Source organism: Arvicola amphibius, chromosome 9 (genome assembly GCF_903992535.2).
Source record: "Arvicola amphibius chromosome 9, mArvAmp1.2, whole genome shotgun sequence".
Classification (NCBI taxonomy): domain Eukaryota; kingdom Metazoa; phylum Chordata; class Mammalia; order Rodentia; family Cricetidae; genus Arvicola; species Arvicola amphibius.
Window position 1 is genome coordinate 123,479,323 of NC_052055.2, and position 19,065 is coordinate 123,498,387.

The 19,065-nt window shown below is 48.8% G+C and overlaps 2 protein-coding genes across 2 annotated transcripts in view; one reads left to right on the plus strand and one right to left on the minus strand.

Moving 5' to 3' along the window:
* The window catches only part of LOC119823958 (H-2 class II histocompatibility antigen, I-E beta chain), an 11,441-nt gene extending 9,004 nt beyond the window's left edge, over nt 1-2,437 (plus strand). Inside the window, exons 3-6 of the mRNA XM_038344098.1 lie at nt 227-508; nt 1,234-1,344; nt 1,705-1,728; nt 2,025-2,437. Of these exons, the coding sequence (XP_038200026.1) occupies nt 227-508; nt 1,234-1,344; nt 1,705-1,728; nt 2,025-2,038 (431 nt within the window). The 3' untranslated portion in view covers nt 2,039-2,437. The remainder of the gene's footprint in view (nt 1-226; nt 509-1,233; nt 1,345-1,704; nt 1,729-2,024) is intronic.
* Nucleotides 2,438-11,631: 9,194 nt separating this feature from the next.
* LOC119823796 (butyrophilin-like protein 1) lies at nt 11,632-17,294 on the minus strand. The gene is made up of 9 exons (XM_038343852.1): nt 17,216-17,294; nt 15,329-15,682; nt 14,171-14,452; nt 13,869-14,069; nt 13,383-13,403; nt 13,271-13,297; nt 13,062-13,088; nt 12,873-12,899; nt 11,632-12,155 (listed from the first exon to the last, which is right to left on the minus strand). The coding sequence occupies exons 1-9, from the start codon at nt 17,292-17,294 to the stop codon at nt 11,632-11,634; spliced, it is 1,542 nt and encodes a 513-aa protein (XP_038199780.1).
* Nucleotides 17,295-19,065: the final 1,771 nt, after the last annotated feature.

Here is a 19,065-nt window from a genome sequence, read left to right on the forward strand (position 1 = left end):
TCAGGGAGCTGAGCTGAGAACTAAAGCCTGTAAAGACACCCTAAGTCCAGGGACAACTGTGTTAGAATCTTAGTCCTGTCTGGACCTCAGCCTGTGTGTGTGTGTGTGTGTGTGTGTGTGTGTGTGTGTGTGTGTGTGAGGGGGGGGCAATCGTCACTGACAGGAGGCCAACCAGAGAGGACAGCTCCGCCCTCATGGCCTATTCTCACCTCCATTTCTCCTCTAGTTGAGCCCCAGGTGACTGTGTACCCAACAAAGACGCAGCCCCTGGAGCACCACAACCTCCTGGTCTGCTCTGTGAGCGGCTTCTACCCTGGCAACATTGAAGTCAGATGGTTCCGGAATGGCCAGGAGGAGAAGGCTGGGGTCGTGTCCACAGGCCTGATCCAGAATGGAGACTGGACCTTCCAGACCCTGGTGATGCTGGAGACGGTTCCTCAGAGTGGAGAGGTTTACACCTGCCATGTGGAGCATCCCAGCCTGACCAGCCCTGCCACAGTGGAGTGGAGTGAGTGGGAATCCCCACCACCCGGGAGGGGTGTGGCTTACCCCTGCCTGTCAGCTCTCTCTGACCCTGTGAAACCGCCCCCTATAGGGCGTGGCTTACCCCTGACTGTCAGATCTCTCTAACCCTCTAAATCCCTGCTCCCAGGAAGGGGGAGTGTCTTACCCCTGCCTGCTTTCTCAGCCCACACACTATTTCCAATGGTTCTGTGCTGTCCTCTCCTTAAGCATGGCTCACAGGGGTAGGTGTGTGATCTTCTACAAGCACCTTTGTCCCCAGAAAGCAGTTATGCCCCCACACACTCTCCTGAGCCTTCAGTGACATCACAGGCCCAGGGACCTGCCTGGCTCTGGCTGCAGCCTCTGCCTCTGGCTGGGTTGTGTTTCTGCTGCTACTCATGCAGATGATGGACAAGGGGCAGCACAGGGTCATGGCTGACCTCAGGGACGTCCAGACTCAGCTCTGCCTTTGCTTAGCTCTGCCACCCTCAGGACTGTGCATCCTCAGAGCTCAGAGGCTTCCTGTCAGCTCAGCTCAGGGCAGCCGTATTAAGTCTCTTCATACTGTGAACCTATTGCTGTTTGATTGCTTCCAAACATCACCAAGAGTGTTCAAGTCCAGCTCCCCAAGAACAGACTTCTTTCTCAGTCTCAAAGCTGTGAGTCTCAAGGTCACAAGTGGATGTGAGATTTGGGATAAAAACCTCTAAACCTGGCTTCCTTTCTCAGGGGCTCAGTCCACATCTGCACAGAACAAGATGCTGAGTGGAGTCGGGGGCTTCGTGCTGGGTCTGCTCTTCCTTGGGCTGGGGCTGTTCATCTACTTCAGGAACCAGAAAGGTAAGAAGCCTGGTGGTGGCCAAGACTCCATAACATTTCAGGGAAGAGGCGTGCTTTGTTCTCAGGATGACACTGGCCCTATGACCTCAGGTTCAATGGGCTCTGAACCCAACAGTCTGTAGTTATTGGATTGAACTCTAAAGAGTGATAACATATGGAGATGGGAAAGTTAAAATGGTTCTGACTTCAGAACTGGGAACAGAGGAAGAGTTTAGGAAGAGCCACTGGGCTGATGTGTGCCTGAAGCTTCCTGAGCCACACTCCCCTCTGCCCTGGCTGCTGTGCTCTGTGCTGCCGGAGGGATCACGGGTGACAGATCTTCCTCTGGCCACTTAGTGTCTATTTTGTTCTCTTCTCTAGGACAGTCTGGACTCCAGCCGACAGGTAAAACCCTTCAGTCTTCCCTCAGAGACAGATCTGCTTTCCCTACAGTGTGGGCTGGGTTGTGAGGGACACCAGGCAGAAACTCAGGGGAAGATAGAGACCCCAGGGCCTGGTCAGGCAGTTTGCACTGAGTCTTGTTCCATTCACAAGTCCTGTGCTCTGAAGCAGTGTTGACCTGGGGCGTGAGACATTCTCTCTGCTCACTGCCATGCAGTCAGGAGAGGCCTGAAGTGGTGAGAGAAGATACTGCAGAGTTAGGTCTGTCTGGAAACTCCACTGTTCCCTGTGCTCTGCAGGACTCCTGAGCTGAGGTGACAAGGCTGAAGGAAGGAGCTCTCTTGCCACGAAATCATGACTTACCCAGCTGGCTCGAGTTCCTCCATTCACACTGCTGCCCCAGGACCTGGCTCCTCCTTGCTCTGGACCCTGCAGACCTGTTAACCCTGACAGCCTGCTTAGACCCTGCCTGGGCCTGCAGCCCTGGGACAGAGGTCTCCTCCCATTTCTCCCCTGCCCTTTGTCTGGAGCTTCTGAGCCCGGCTGCTGTCATGAGCTTTCTTACATTTTCCTCAAATAAACAAAGAATGAAAATCACCTGCTTCGGAGAGTTTCAAGAAGAAACAGCAAAGAGGAAGGAATGACCCAATGTTTGTTCAGGATAAGCATGACAGATTGGGTATAAGAAATAAAAATCCAGTGTTATACATTACTTGTTAATTAGAGTATTTTTCTGAATTGGATTGAATTTGAAAAGACAGCATCTGATAGATCAGACATGCTGTTTACACACAAGGGACTCCTGAGAGCTGTGCTAGAGGAGGGGGTGCTGCCGTGTCCCTGTCACAGTGTGGGTGAGGACACGGTCAAGGCGATGCTCTGAGTCCCAGGAGCTCCGTCCTTTGCTCTATGGAGCAGCTGGAGGTTCCATAGAGAAAGGCGCTTGCATTGGTTGAGAATCTGGAAGGTTCTGCTCTGAGGTTCAAACTGACGAGCCAGTCTCTGAACACCTGAGGATTTCCTCTGGCCTCTATGGTATGATTCTGCATGCCAGAGACCTTGTTGGGTGAGAACCAGAGGCCTCAGGGCAGGTGAGAGACAGACATGTCATGCAGGCAGAGCCCACGGGACTACACAGTGAATGCAGAGCTGACAGACCAACAGGCACATCCACAGGAAGTGTATACCGACACGTCCACATGGAGCAACCCGTTTTGCAGAGCTACAGGAACACCTGTCTTTTGGAAAAGTCGCTGCCATATCTATAAAAACCTTGTGAGGCCATGATTCTCCCTTCAAAATGGGATTCATTCCCAAAACCCCTCAGCAGTGTGACTTCTCCTGCATAGGCATCAGACTAATCTGTTCCCCCACACCACGAGGCCTTAGAGACAACATTCCCTCTCCGTTCTAACAAATTTACAGAATCAGTCCCACAAATTTACCTGCTAACAAACCACATAGAAATTTCTTTTTTATTGTTTTTATTTAGTTATATATTTTATCTGCTCCCCTTCTTTCCTCCCCCTCCTCTTCTACCCTGTCCCTTCTACCCTGGCTGGGAGCAGGTCTGCTTTGATTTGACCATCTGCTCTAAAGTGGAGGGCTAAGGGGGAGAGGTGAAGACCAGGCTGAAGGGAAGGTAGGGAGTGTGGGCAGTTAGAGGCAGAGACACAAAGAGTTAATCAGCGTTATAAAGATTTATTCAGTTTTCTTGAACATCTCCCATCGAACTGAAAAAATCCCATAGCGTTTTTTTACAAGTCACCAAGAGCGCATCCTCTCTCCACAATCTGGTTTTGCCGAGCTGACCGGAAGCTCCTGTACGTGGCCACGTTTTCTTGTCAACAAACCAGGAGCAGGAGTAGGGTCATCTGTAAGGAGAGGATGGCGTCATCTGTTAGGAGAGAGTGGCTGAGCCCTCCTGAGGTGGGGTCAACAAGATCTGAGAAAAGAACTCTGGCTCCCACTGAGTACACATGTAATAAATTAAAAAGGGGGGTAACATGTAGGAAGTTAAGGCTTACCAGGCCTAGAAAACTAACCTAGAGTCTGCCTGGTGCTATCAAAGGTCTTGATTATGCATAGCCAATCAGGAGACCACCTGATGCTGTCTGAGGGCCCAGCAACAGCCACTGGGGTCCTGATTATAGGTAGCCAATGGGGGACAGCTATGTGATTTCTACAGATCAGAACCCTGATGGCAGAAGTTACAAAATAATTCCACACTAGTTCAGAATTATGTATAATAGAGGGTTATTTATTTAGGGGAGACTTACAGATTGTAGTAAGGAGCTGCGGGCTGCATTCCTGCCTGGCTCCCGGCTGCCTGCTTAGCTTATGCCCCAAAATAATAATACACAAATTGTATTCATTTAAACACTGCTTGGCCCATTAGTTTCTACCCTCCTTACTGGCTAGCTCTCACATTTTGATTAACCCATTTCTAATAATCTGTGTAGCAACATGAGGTGGTGTCTTACCGGGAAGGATTTTCAGCATGTCTGACCTGGTGGCTGGCTTCATGGCGACTGTCTCAGGTCGGAGATTCATGGCGACTGCCTAACTTCCCTTCTTCCCAGCCTTCTGTTCTGTCTACCCCACCCACCTAAGGGCTGGCATATCAAATGGGCCAAGGCAGTTTCTTTATTAACCAATGAAATCAACTCAAACAGAAGACTCTCCCACATCAACAGATCACTGTCCTAGATCACAGTCCTCTGCATGAATGGGGAACAGGAACAGAATCTAGCAGCCGGAAGCAAGAGCCAGAAGCAAGAGAATGAGTGCAGGATTTACAGCTGCATTTATTATATAAAAAACCACGCCCATGTGAGCTGATATCTTAAAGGCTATTGCCTGAAGAAGCTGAAGGAACTCCCACAGCACCTCCTCCCCCTTTTGTTTAAATAAGAGAGTTCCAAACCCAATACAAAACTATATACACTAGGAACGTATATCAAGTATAAGATTAGAATTACAGCCGGGCGGTGGTGGCGCACGCCTTTAATCCCAGCACTCGGGAGGCAGAGGCAGGCGGATCTCTGAGTTCGAGGCCAGCCTGGTCTACAAGAGCTAGTTCCAGGACAGGCTCTAGAAACTACAGGGAAACCCTGTCTCGAAAAAACCAAAAAAAAAAAAAAAGATTAGAATTACAACCAGCATAAATAATATTAGGCAACGAACACATGCTAAATGTTTTAATAAACATTCTATCCCAAGGAGTCTAAGTCTTGTTTTGGAAATGGCTTGGCTAGATCAAAAGACAACTATGAAGTTAACTATGACTCTCTAAGCTTCGACCCCATTGAAGAACTGAGAAGGGAGATAAATATTACTTGAATAGGCAGGAAGTACAATTAAGCAGCTTCAAATATGTGCAGTAGATGACAGAGACAACCGGCTGCCTGAGCAGTCACCCAAAGTCTCATTTGCAATGTTGGAGCAACCAACTTTAGCTAAGGCCTAGAGTAACTGACAGACCATTTTCAGAGGCAGGAAATTTTTCAAAACTGTCTTACTGTCTTGGCAAGATTTGGCAGTCTTTTTCTTGTATCCTGGTTGTCCAGTCTGGATATCGTGCACTTTGTCAGTGGATGAGGCATGGCAGTTTCTTGTCCAAAGTCCAGTTGTGCCAAGAAGAAGACAAACTCCAAGTGGGGTGTCTTTGGTGCTCAACACTCTCTCGGGAATAGATGGGTGCTGCCAGGAGCGATTGTGTCTCACGTCAACAGCTCCCACAGCAGAACACCTTGTTGCTGGGGGGTTTATAAAGTTCTTCCTCAGCTAAATAAATTAGTCTGCCTTTTCACTGAACTCCAGGCATCTGACATTGAATATGCATCTTCTCACCCATCCCCCCAAGGAAGATGTTGGGAACCAGCTACACCCCATGACACAGTCACTTTGAAAATGTTCCTCTCCTCATCTCTGTTTCAAGGGAAACGATGTCTCCAACACTCACTTTAGAGGGTCCCTACGTGAAGATGGCCACCAATCTTGTGCTCACAAATAAACACTAGATAACCAGGAACATTAACCAGGTCGGCTTGTCCTTTCAACAGAAGGGATGTGTACATCTGTTTTCCACCCGGAAGGCAGGGAATGGACACAGTTAGTTGCCTGGTGATCAGTGACATCTTAGGACCAGGCCTCACCTGAAACCCACAGACTATTACGTTTATCTCAGACTCTTCCTTCCTAGTCCTTTCATCTCTGATTTATTTTCTTAGACAATAGAATTTATCCTTAAGGGATGTGTCACATATCATTGTAGAACCTGGTGACCTCATGCTCTCTGTAAACCAGAGTCTGTACCAGATGCTCCGTAGGCCCTTGAACTATAGAATCCACCTTTATTGAAGAGGTCACATGTTCTTTGCAAAAGAGTTTCAATATAGTCACCTTATTGTACAAATAAGATTGAGATAATTATTATTGGGAAACTCTTTGTTTAAGTTGTACTATACTTAAACATGCTTACAATAAGGACAGAGAGCCTGGCTCTAGAAGGTTAAACTAGCACTAGGTAATGAAGTCATACTTGATTAGTGGACTTGTCACACTGGGATCACCATTCTGCTGACTCAGCTGGTCTCAGGGATTCCACACTTGCATCTCAGAGTGTCAGGGCTCCAAGGTAACACTATTCTCTCACACAAACTATGTTTCTCTCAGAGGAAGAATTTAGGAAACAAAGTTCTGCACAACCAACTCTAACCTCCAAATCCACAATCACCAAAGTCAGAAAGAGATCAGCCTCATGCTGTGCATTCTTGAGGCAAATTCCCGTGAGCTGTAAGCAGAGCCAATTAACTAAATTCTCTCTTTCCACATTACAACTGTAGAACAAGCATAAGGGTCTATATTCCCACTCCACAAAGAACAAAGAGGTAAGAAAAAAAAGGTAACTAGTCCCCCAAAATTCTAAATCCCAATTAGGAAAGCAACACAAACTCTTTAAGCTAGGGAAAAAATCATTTTTATTTTAATAAAAAAAATTTTATTACATGGTAGATAAAAACATGTAATAAAAAGGTAAAGCATTAATAATCTTCCCACCAGGGCCTCTAAGCACAAGTTTGTGATCTCAGCTAGTACAGAGGTAAAGACGGGAAGGTCATAATTTCAAGGCTAACCTGCTAACCTTGAATCCTGCCTCAAAATGAAGAGAGGTCTGGGGCTACAACTCTTGGGGAGGCACCTGCCTGGCATGCATGAGGTCATAAGCCCAACCCCTTGTATTTAATCTTCCCAGTGTGAGCTCTGACCTCTAAGGAGGTTGATGTTTTGCCATGGCACAGCTGACAGGAGATCTAGATGGGAAAGGAAACCTAAACTCTTCCCTGTGTGGTACTAAACCTTCGCAGCTGTGAGAACTCCGGCTCCCTCCCTGAGCATCCACAGCAATTCTGAATCTGACCTCAGTGTGTTGTGCTAAAGGAGAAAACACCAGAGAAGTTGAGTCAATGACATCAGGAAGAGGAGCCTCGCCTCCAGCTGACACCCGCAGAGATGAACACATCTCCCAGAGCTGCGCACCACGTCAGAGAACTGCTTCAGTCCAGATCCAGCACTGCTGCGCACCCCACGCTCCCCAGACTCTTGCTCTCAGGACTTCAACTGAAACCTGGCAGGACCCCACCCTCATCCCCCAGGATGCCCAACCTCTGCTTTGAGTGTCTCCCTTGAGGACTGGGCTGTGGATAAACACAGGGACCCTCCCGTGAGCTACTGAAGGCGCCACTGAAATCAGCAACAGTTCAGGGACCAAGCTGGAAAAGCCCCTTTTGTCAGGAATACACCATGACTCATCTTCCGTTTCCATTAGCTTCTCAGTGATTTCCCTAACTGAAGAAGTGCAGACTCCACTGTCCAATCAAGAGCCTGAGCTCTGCCACATCATCAGTAACTGGGGAAAGCTGCTGCTGGAGATGACCACACACCACAGCCTTCTCCAGCTCAAGGGAATGTGAAAGACAGTGGTGACTTCACCTGAAGTAGATGCATTTAAATCACTTTAGACATCTACATCATTAAACTTCAGTGCAGTGAACCCCAGGTTAAATATGCCTGGCTTGTAGCAATCTTCCTTCACAAGCTTCAAACTCAAAATTGCCCCACAGCCCTGTTGAGCCGTGTAGAACTGAATGCTTCCCCAGTGCTCAGACTGGTGAATGAAAAACAGACCATCTTACACTAATATAGCGTTGTGCTCTATTAATGTTCCAGCTGCAACTGAATCAAGCATTTAAAATAGCAAATTAAATGATCCTTTGAAAACATTTATCCTTTGAAAAAGTTACACATGTATACAATGTATTTAGATCCTATTCACCACCTCCTCCTCCTTCCAGCTTCCCCTGGGACCCTCCAACATGTCTCTCTCCCAACTTCATATTCACTTAAGAAAATACCAACCCTCTGAGTCGAGTTAGCACTGTCCACATGCACAGAGATGTGGGGACGTCCACGGGGGCAGGGAATGAAGACCCACTAAGCCACACCCTCTTGCCTCCCCCCACCTCAAAAAGAACTATCCTTAGTTTGTTTTTTTGTTTGTTGGTTGGTTTGAGGCAAGCTTTTACAATGTAGACCAGGCTGGCCTCTAACTCAGAGACCCAGCTGCCTTTGCCTCCCAAGTGCTGGGGTAGGAGGCTTGGGCCTCCAGGTCAGGCTCAGTGTCTTTTTTAAAAAATTATTTTCATTTATTTACTTAATTCTTTAAAAAAAACCCCACTCTTTTCTCCATTGACATACCAATCCCAGTTCCCAGTCTCCCCTCCTTATGCTCCTTCCATCTTTTTTTTTTTTTTTTTTTTTGTTTTTGTTTTTGTTTTTTCGAGACAGGGTTTCTCTGTAGCTTTGGAGCCTGTCCTGGAACTAGCTCTTGTAGACCAGGCTGGTCTCGAACTCACAGAGATCCGCCTGCCTCTGCCTCCCGAGTGCTGGGATTAAAGGCGTGCGCCACCGCCGCCCGGCGCTCCTTCCATCTTTTAATGGAGAGAATTGCACATTTCAGAAGGGTAGCCTCTTACTGAATCTCTAGCCAGCAACTGATGATGCTGATCTCCTCTGCTGCTGATTGGCTACTCACACTGACTTTACTCAACCAGAACCAGTGGTGTCCAAAGGTTAGAGATGGTGGAAGAAGAACGAGATAGGGACGGGACAGCAGCCAGGGGACCAGAAACTCCTCACCCACCTCTGCACCTCTCATGCCTTGTGAACAGCCCCCCCTCCCCCAATCTTCCCCTTCCTGAGTCACCATCTCAGGAAGGAGTCGGTTTCAGGAAATCCCCAGCTATGTTCTGATTCATGTGGGCAGGAGACTGAACCGACTTTGTGTTCCCAACATAAATCCTAGGGAGTCTCCACACCTGGGGCAGCATTTATCGCCGGGCTGGAAGGAAGCTCAAGACTCACAAGTTCAAGATTCAAGCTCCTGAGTGCTGTCGCAAAGTGGAGTGGGAAATGAACCCGCAAGCAAGAGGCCGCTCTGGACGCTGCACAAAACAGGCCATAAAATCTCTGTTGCAAGTGTCATTGGCTTACTCAGGTCACTCTCACGAAACCTCAGCCCACAAACGGCTGGCGGCGTTTGCTGTCTGTGCCTCGACTGTAGCCTGCAGCTGCTTGAGCCATCACTAAGTAAGATGCACCAAAGTGCATTTGTCAGACAAATTTGTTTGCTCCAGTTGAATCCTATCCTAGTTCTATTTTAGTAGTAGCTTACATTGTTCAAAGGTCATATTCTTTTCCAAATTATAGAATAAGATGCTAAAATTTGGAGCTGGAGAGATGGCTCAGCGATTAAGAGCAGTGGCCACTCTTCCAGAGGACCAGGGTTCATTCCCAGCACCCATACGGCAGCTCTCAACTGTCTGTAACTCCAGTTCTGGGGATCTGACCCCCTTTTCCGGCCTCCACTGACAGAGCATGCACACGGTGCACAGACATGCACATAAGCAAAGCACCCATACACATAAAATGAATAGATCTCTTTAAAAAGAGACACAAAAAATTTAAAACAATAAGAAGAATAGGGAAGTATATTAACTCTGTCTCAGCCTATTGGGTGTATTCATGGCAGTTGCTCAGATCGACTCCTGTTGACACGTCCTCAGGAATTTTCATGAGTGTGTACCGTGCTAGATTCCACTCATGAGAACAGGCAGTGTGAGGTTCGGATACCTTCCACGGTCCTCCAATCTCCAGGGTCCATGAGACAAGCAGAGTAGCTGAACCTGAGAGAGGGGCTTCCGGGGGCCCCAGTTGAGCTGATCCATGGGTAGCACAAGTGAAACAGAAATGGAGGGGTGAGCCTGTGGAGCAGAGCCCTGGGTGAGCCGAGACGCCTGACTGGCAGGTGGTGTCCGATTCAAACGGGACTAGAGGACACCAGAGTCGCGGCAGGTGCGTGACCCCATCCGTGTCCGAAGCAAACTGTGGGTGTTGACACCTGGCTGAGGACACAGGATGAAGCCTGATTTTTCTCCTGATTTTACTGTGTTCTCGGCAGTATCCAAAAAAATCGCCACCTCACCACAGTTTTTATCCATAGCAGTTGATTTAGAAAAACTAAATCAAACCTGCAAAAACGTTTTTTTTTTAACAATCAGGCACTCCTCCTTCTAGTACTTGATCCAGATTCTGACCTAACAGTTCCGCACAACCGTGATTTGTGGACCGTCTCTGCATCCTGGGAGTTCTATTTTCCTGCACTTTGCCTGGACATTTTGTGTTTAGTCTTAGGCACTATGAATTTTATCTTGCTAAACTTTGTTCTGGAGGGAAGCTAAGATATTTTATCCAAAGTCTTTGGACCCGGTGTCTAAGGAATGGTCAAGGGTTTCTGGTCTAGCCGACAGCAGCAGAGCTCATCTGAGCCGAGGCGCTGTCTCTTCCGGGTGTTTCGCTGTCGTCCAAGGCTCTGACTGGAGAGGAAGAAAATGAGCCGTCCTCCCCTCTGCTGAAGTGAAAGTTTGCATTTTCTCTATTAATTTTTTGGTGTGTGTGTGTGTGTGTGTGTGTGTGTGTGAATGTACATGAGTACAGTTGATGTGGAGTCCAGAAAAGGACGTCAGATCTGGAGTTGGAGTTTTAGGCAGTTGTGAGCCTCCTGGCCTGGGGGCTGGGAATTTTCTCAGGTCCTCCGCAAGAATGGCAGCGGCACTGCCCTTGACCTCCAAGTTGTTTCTCCAGCCCCTATTTCCCTTATTAACAACTTAGGCAACATGATAAATTTCTCTTTCTGCCTTCAACAAGAGAAAGACCTGCCCAGGGGTGGAACCATCTACAGTGGGCTGGGTGAAGACCACATCAACCACCAATCAGGAAGATGTCTTATAGACTTTCCTACAGATCAGTCTGAAGGAGGCCGTTTCTCAACTGAGGCTTCCTCTTCTCAATTGACTCCAGCTTGAGTCAAATTGACAAAAACCTGACCAGCACATTGCTGGTCTACTGTACATTAGATATAAACAGAGAATAACACTGGGGAATGTTCCCAGAGTACATTAGACACTTGCATGAGAAAGACTAATAATAATAAAATAATAATAATAATAATGATAATAATACTGATAATAATGTCACTGGTGTATAAGCAGGGAGCTAATGTACTATCAGATTCAGGAAGCCATGGATTCAATCATCTTAGGAATGATTAAACAGATTTATATCAAAAAGAAAGACTTAGCAATCGTAACACCATACAAAGCAGAAGCTGTCTTTTCTGCTGATAGTCTGAGAATCTTGGTGTCCAGAAACTGGCCACAGAGGCTCATGGAGTCTCAGGTAAGGTGCCTCCCAGCCAGAGTTCCCTGTGCCTGCCCAGGAGGACCAGAGTCCTGGAGTTTGTAGACCACATGCTGTGGCAGCCGCCCACTGAATTCTCCACGTGCCTCACTTGGGACTGTGTGATGGAGAGAGGTCCCTGGCGTGGCGCGTGAAGTAAGGGTAGAGTGAGCCCAAGAAACTGGCCTGGGCAAAGGAGAAGATGTGGGTCTCATCAGTCATGTTGTAGAAAGAGAGGTCATTGTCCTCTTGATCCAGGAAGATTGCGATTGTCAGTGGTCGCATCTCCAGCAGCAGAGGCTCTTCCAGGGAAACGTTTTGAGAACAGAAGGTAAGAGCCCTGTATTCATCTCCCTTCTTCTCCAAGACTCTGAATTTCCTCAGTGATTCTCTGGATGGTGCATCCTGAATGTACAGTTCATAAACACCCAGTGTCCAGTCCTCAGTGTCCCCGACATCCACCTCCCAGTAGTATCTCCCCAACATGAAGCCTTCCTGGTACAGCGTGAGGACGTTGTGGTCTCCTTGTGGGTTGCTGAGGGATGGCTCTGGGGTCTCCTCTCTGCTGCTCTCTTCTGTCTTTGGGCCAGATTTGTCCTGGTCAGGCACTTCATGATTTATCTTCACAGGAGCTGGGGAGGAAAGGGAGGAGGTGTGAGGAAGAGACTAAGCCACAATCACAAAGTTTGTATACCAATAATGCTGTGTTCCAAGTTAGCGCTGTGTGTTGGAGGCTATTGGACGGGCAGAGTCTTAAAGAAACTGGGTCTGGAGGCAGGTGCAGCAATGCTCCTGAGGTGTTGAACCATGGGCCCTCACAGCGCATTCTGAGCTCTGCATCTCGTTCTGTCTTGTCTATGCTGCTGTAGTGTCTTGGGAGAGCAGGACTCACTTGGAGTGAGGTAGGACTTAGTAAACCAGAGCCTTGTTCATCTATTGTGGAAGGGCTGGTCACAAGCTGACCTCACAAAAGGAAGCTGAGTGTTCTCGCTACTCGGAGCAGTGTTTCCTTAGTAAGGGGCCATGGTTCTGTTGTTTGACCCAGTGGATCCCACAGACAAGAATGCTGGGCCAGTGTATGGAGAAAGGGACAGAACCAGCGTGACTGAGCCTGGCAGTGGCTTGCAGCACAGGGTCACACGGCAGGGTCCCTTCTTCCCCTCCCCACTCTCAACCCGAACAACATGTCTGTCTGAACGATCACACGAGACACCAGAGGGCAAACCGGAGGCCAGAGTGCTCAGCGATTTGTCTGGCACATGCACAGCTTGACACCCATCTCCAAAACGAGAAATAAAACCACAGGAGTGACCTCAGAGGTCGAGGCGAGCAAGAGCAAACCGACTCACCCAGCTGGAACAGTTCCTTCCTCCAGTCTGAAAGAGAGCAGAGCAGACAGGTGGATGGTAGAGCTGCCCTCAAGGAACCGAAAGGAGACCCAGGGCTTTCTCCTCCCACGGCTGCCTCACTAACTCCCTCGGACTTTCTAGTGTCCAGAACTCCCTGCTGGCAAGACTCAATGCCCACGGGGCACTTACCAGGGTACAGCAGGGCTTTCTTCCAATCTGCAACAGAACAGACCAGAGACAGCTGAGTGCTGACCTGTGGCCTCACACTTCCCCCTTCCCCCTCAGCTTTCCACACCAATCATCCTTAAACTCTTCAGTTCCCTCATCCCCACCTCACGAGGGTACCGAGGGGGAGTTGACATCAGGGCATCTGGGGTGCAGGACGCCTGGTCTCTTACCTTCTCTGTACAGCGCCTTCCGCTGATCTGAAAGAAATAACACTCCGTGAACGGCCGGAGCAACAAGAAAGAGAAGCAAATGCTACAGAGAGGGAGGAGAAGTCACACTCACCCAAGTCAGCCTTGAGGTCATCTGAAAGAAAGGGAAGGTTCATGAGAAATCCCTCAAACTGGGTCTCTGCCACCCTGAATCGGAAGAGTAGCTAAAAGAAGTAGAGTTGACTTTCCTTAGGGGCCGCATAATTAAGGAGATGAGCGTGGGCGTATGGCCACCGTAAACCGCTAAGGTGCTGTGGGAGTTTAAGGTGTCTTAGGGCTTCTTCTGAAGCAGGTTCTTGACCAATTCATAGGCAGAGAAGCAGGTGCCAGAGAAGCAGCAGCACCCTCTGGAAGAAGGGTGTGGGAGAAGCATGGGATCGTGAAGAGCAGGGTGGGAGGCGTGGGCTGTGGTTTGAGGCTGCCCTTCAGAGCCTGAGGTCCACTCCCTTTGACCTATCCGCTCTGTGGAGCCCCCGCACCTCATGCCTCCCTAGCTGCTCCGACGCCCCTCCCAGCCTCTCTATGAACCCCTGACGTATTCTGTTGCCCCCGTTTATACCTCTGTTCTTCACTGCAGTTTTCGTTTCCTTCCTCATCTGTTGCGTTTCCTGCAATTCTTCTGACTTTTTCTTTATCACTTGCTTTTTTGCTCGGCGCACTTTCCAAGTAGCAAAGCTGATCCCACTGAACAGGATGAATAGCACGGGGAGGCAGGCAGCCAGAGCGCTCACCCATGGAGAAGTCCTGGGGAAGAAGGGCTCTGACAGGGTGCGTGCAGCCAGTCAGAAACCTGCCTGAAGCGGCTCCTTTCAGCCCCCTGCCTTTCCCCATCCCCTGCCTGGGAGTTTGGCCCTCACTAACCTGGGAGGAAGACGGCCTTCGCTTTCTCCTGGTCGTGGAGGGGATTTTGGATGGAGCAGATCACATTGCCTACCGCTCTATCTGTGACCAAAAGAGATGCTTCCACGCGGAAGAGGCCGTCTCCGTCTTGGGTCTGAGACTCCGAGGAGGACGGTAGAGTGTTGCCCACAGTGTCTCTCCACTGCACCGTGGGTTTGGGGAACCAGCCACTCGAGGAACATGACACCCGGATCCCATTGTTCTCCGGCCCTGTCATGCGAACAAGAGGGGCAGAGCCTAATCCTGAGGAGAGAAGACACCGGGTTGAGGCCCGCTGTTTGGGGGGGGGGGAGGCGGAGTGCTTGAGGGAAAGAAGCCAACTTCACTGTACTGAAGAGCAGCCCGGAGCTGAGGTCAACTGAGGCTACCCCGAGACTCGGTTTCATCTTGGCTTACCGTCTTTGCATGTGCTTGGACTCAGAGAGGATCTAGGAAGTGTTAAACTTGAAAATTGGTCTAGTAGTATTTTCTGTCCTGATTTACTGGAAGGTGATCTCAGAGGGTGTCAGTGTTACTACCGGATACCATAACAGGCTCAGAGGACTGGATGAGTACGTCAGCCAGCAGAATGCTTGTGCAACCATGAGGACCCGAGTTCACTTCCCCAAACCCACATGGAAACCTGAGTGAGGTGGGACAAGCTTGGGGACCAGAGACAGGGGGGTCGCTGGGGCTCGCTTACCACCCAGCCTAGCTGAGTTGAAGTCCCTGTCTCAGAAAACATGGTGGACAGTGACCTGAGGTTGACCTCTGCCTTCACACATAAATATACACATATGTACATAAATATACACATATGTGTGCGTGCACGCACACACACATGCACACACACACACCCCTTAGGTTCAGAAATGTGAAGTCTGTGATGTTAACCTCTGATGGCAGACAGTACTCCCATTGGACACTGCAGGCAACGAATATCACACAGATACATCAACACACCTAGGGAATGGACATCCCACAGATACAGCAACAGATCCAGGGAACGGATGTCCCACCTATATATCAACACATCCAGGATCACAGGCAGCTCCAGGTTGGGTGTAAGGAGGGTTACAGACAGTTTGCTGTGCTGTTTGTCTTACATCACAACCGACACCCTGTGCCAGGCTCACATACCTATGACTCGCAGCTCCATGGCAGCCTCTTGGGAGGTGAAGCCATATGTAACTTGGCAGTGATACAGGCCATCGTCAGAAGCCTGGACCTGCTGTATATGCAGAGCCACATTTCCCGTGGCAATGGCATCTGTCCCCATCTGGGTTCTGCCTCGGTACTCCGGCATCTGTGCATCTCCTTGTTCCTGTCCTTCGTGGAACACGAGCACAGCAGGGGTGATCTGGGCACGGTACCAGCGGATGTGCATGTGGGATGCACTCTGTCCAGGAAACAGCTGGCAGGGCAGGGTGGCATCAGTCCCAAGCAGGACCATGATGGGCTCAGTTGGTCCCTTCACAAAAAACTGAGACACTTCTGGGGAACAGACATGGATTGTGGGAGCGAGTTAGAGACACGAGACTTCAAACAAACAGTCCTGTATTTTCATATTTAGGGGACTAAACATATTTTGCATTGTATTACTTTTATGACGTATTAAGCCGAATAGTGGTGGCGCACGCCTTTAATCCCAGCACTCGGGAGGCAGAGGCAGGTGGATCTCTGTGAGTTTGAGGCCAGCCTGGTCTACAGAATGAGTTCCAGGACAGCCAGGACTACACAGAGAAACCCTGTCTTGAAAAAAATATCAAATTGAATAGATAAAATTTTAATAGTTATATAAATGTATGTAAATGTCTCAGTCTCTGTGTATATATGTATATGTGTGTGTTTTGGGGACTTTCACAACATCAACACTTGTTCAGAAATGTCAGATTCTTCTTTTTTTTTTTTTAAATCTACTGAAATACACAGCCTTAGCTCATTGTGCAGTTTAGGAAATGGACGTTCTCCAGGTATGTCAACATAGCCAAGATCACAAAAACAGCAGGAGAGAGAGCGCGAGAGAGGGGGGTGGGGGGGGAGGGGAGGGAAGGAGTAGGGGAGAGCCCTATAAGCCTAAAACGAGGTGACTCTGGGTTGAGGAGAGGTTCTGGCAGGGACAGCTGTGCTAGGGAACTCTGTCTGAACTTAGAGTTGACAGCCCTGACCATCAGCCCAGAGAGAGTGATGCCCCAGGACAGTGGCCATTGCTAGACTGGGGCAAGGCTCTTTTCAGTTCTTCATTGCTTCCGGATGTGGGGTCCCCCGTGACTCTGAGGTGTGTCAGATTCGGGAGATAATATCGGACTACACTATTCATGTAATTTCCTGTCTAAGTTCTCTCCAGAGGCTGGGGACTTCATCTAGAAGGTGATTCTTCTTTACGAAGGAAGGGCCAGTGTCCCAAAGAGAATAAGAGATTTCTTCAAGGTCACAACCAAAAATTCTGAATCCAAACTCTTTGTTATGCTATGCACACATAACCCTCGTGCATGCCTTCCCTGTCACAGTGGTCCAAACCCTGAAACCATAAGTTAAACTAACTACCTCCTCTTTAAGCTACTTCTTGTCTGGCAGCTGGCCACAGTAAGGAGAAAATGATGCGTGCTGAGAACCTCATGAAGGATATCTCAACAGACAGACACCAGAGGCGTTAACAGGCTCAAGTCACCCACATTCAGCGAAGGTTCAGGTAGATGTCACAGTTCTGAGTTTTATAAAAACTACCCAAAGGTTCAGGGAGGACATTTTCTTTTTTAATATATATAATGTATACAGTGCTCTGTCTGTCTGTATGCAGCTGCTGGCCAGCAGAGGGCACCAGATCTCATTACAGATGACTGTGAGCCACCATGTGGTTGCTGGGAATTGAACTCAGGATCTCTGGGAGAGCAGTCAGTGCTCTTAACCTCTGAACCATCTCTCCAGCCCCAGGGAGGACATTTTCTTGGCCGAGTGATTGCATTTACTTAAGAGAAGCCATTAAAAACAAGACAGTAAGTACAGGACAGAAGGCAGAACACTGACCTCCTGAGACTCCGGTGGACACCAGGAGGAGCAGAAGGAGGAGACAGGCAGCTTGAGGGAAGGCCGGAGAGCCCTTCATCTCCAGAGGGGAAGGCCAAGGCCGGGTTCACCTGTAGGAAGGCAATGGGGGTGGTTTTCAGAAAAATCCCCCCATTCAAAGACTTAACATTATTCTCATGTTTCTAACTGTGTCTCCCACAAAACCCTTAAGACAAAACCCACCAATCTCACCCCTCCCCAAGGCCTTCCAGATCCTTTATTCTAAAAGCCAACAGTTTCTTCATGGGCATGGGAAACGGCCAAGCATTTTCTGTGCTGTGGGAGGGGGACTCTCTTGCCTTTCTGTGGGTCCACGGTCTCACAGGGGAACTTGGAGCTGGATTCCCTGAGTTCAGTGTGGTGGGGTGGAGTCACACGAGGAAGTAGACCACGCCCACATCAGGCCTATCTTCACACTTGTTCATTTACTTATTTCCCAATAAAGGTCCTATTTCTCACTACGTCCTCATGACTTCCATCCCCCTTTCTTCAGGCCCACACCTCCCTTGGACAGATGTGCTCACAGGCACAAACTCCTCACTCACCGTCTGGACAGAGCTGTGGGTTCCTGGAAGCTCCTGGGATCCTCAGTGACCCGAAGCCTGGCCCTGGAGACCATCTGCACCTGTGTTACTGTGGCCACTGCTCAAGGGTGTGGCTGCTGGGGACCAGGGTGTCGGATTTTCAGAGATGTTCTCCGCAAGGAGGACACACAGGCTTCTCCCCCGGGCTCTGGCTTTAGAGGAGTCTAGGCAGAAATCACAGCCGTCTTCAGCTCTTCAGTTACTTCAGGAGCGGAATTAAACCGTCCAGAGGACTTTGCACTGGGCTGAGCCATAGAGTAAGCAGCTGTAGATTGCTCTGGAGACTTCTCGCCATAAGCTGCCTCCTACAGTACCAGGGAGAGGCAATCAGATCTGATGTTCAGATCTGAGGGTCACTCACATGGTTAACTGATTTAGAGATGAAGCCAAGCATGCTTCTCCCCGTACTCCATGACTGACCTCTGACAGTGTTGAGCCTCAGTATATGAACCACAGAAGACCATGCCTCAAGCAAAAACAAAATGACAGAAGGCTCTGTCAACTCTCAATAGACTTGCAGTTAAAAAAAAAGTATTTCATGTGTGTGGGTATTTTGTCCGCATGCATGTGTGCACTGCCTGTGTGCAGAGTCCATGGAGGACAGAAGGGGATGTCAGATTCCCAGATCCAGCATTGCAGGCAGCTGTGAGCTGTCATGTGGGTGCTGGAAACTAAACCCGGGTCCTCTGCATGAGCAGCCCGTGCTCCTTACCACCTAGCCATCTCTCCAGCCCCCAATTTTGCATTTCCATACTCTACTGTATATTGTCATCTCTTGGCAACCGCAGAAAGTCACATGATCTTAGTGAATATCTCCATCTACAAGGGAGCCATTTTCTCCAAACGATTTCTTCTGAAAGTTCATTTTTCATTAACTTAGCTTCGTGATATATACAGTTTTGGTAGAGAATGTCTGCCTGTACTTGTTTCATTCTTGTGTGTCTCTTTTGACCTGCTTGAACAATCTTCGATCTAGAATGTCAAGGATATAAATTAGTGTTTTTGTTCTTCCCTTTAAAATAATTGTTTTATTTTTAATTATGTGTGGGTTGCATCTCTTTCTCCTTTTCTCTCTGTGTATGTTGTGAGTGTTTGTGCACATGCGCACAAGTGTCCCTGGAGTCCAGAAGAGGCCATCAGTGTTAATGAACACGTTAAGGGGAGGGGACACAATTCAAATAATCCCAAGCTAACTCTGAGAGGGGGGGCAGGTCAAGTTTTCTCTGG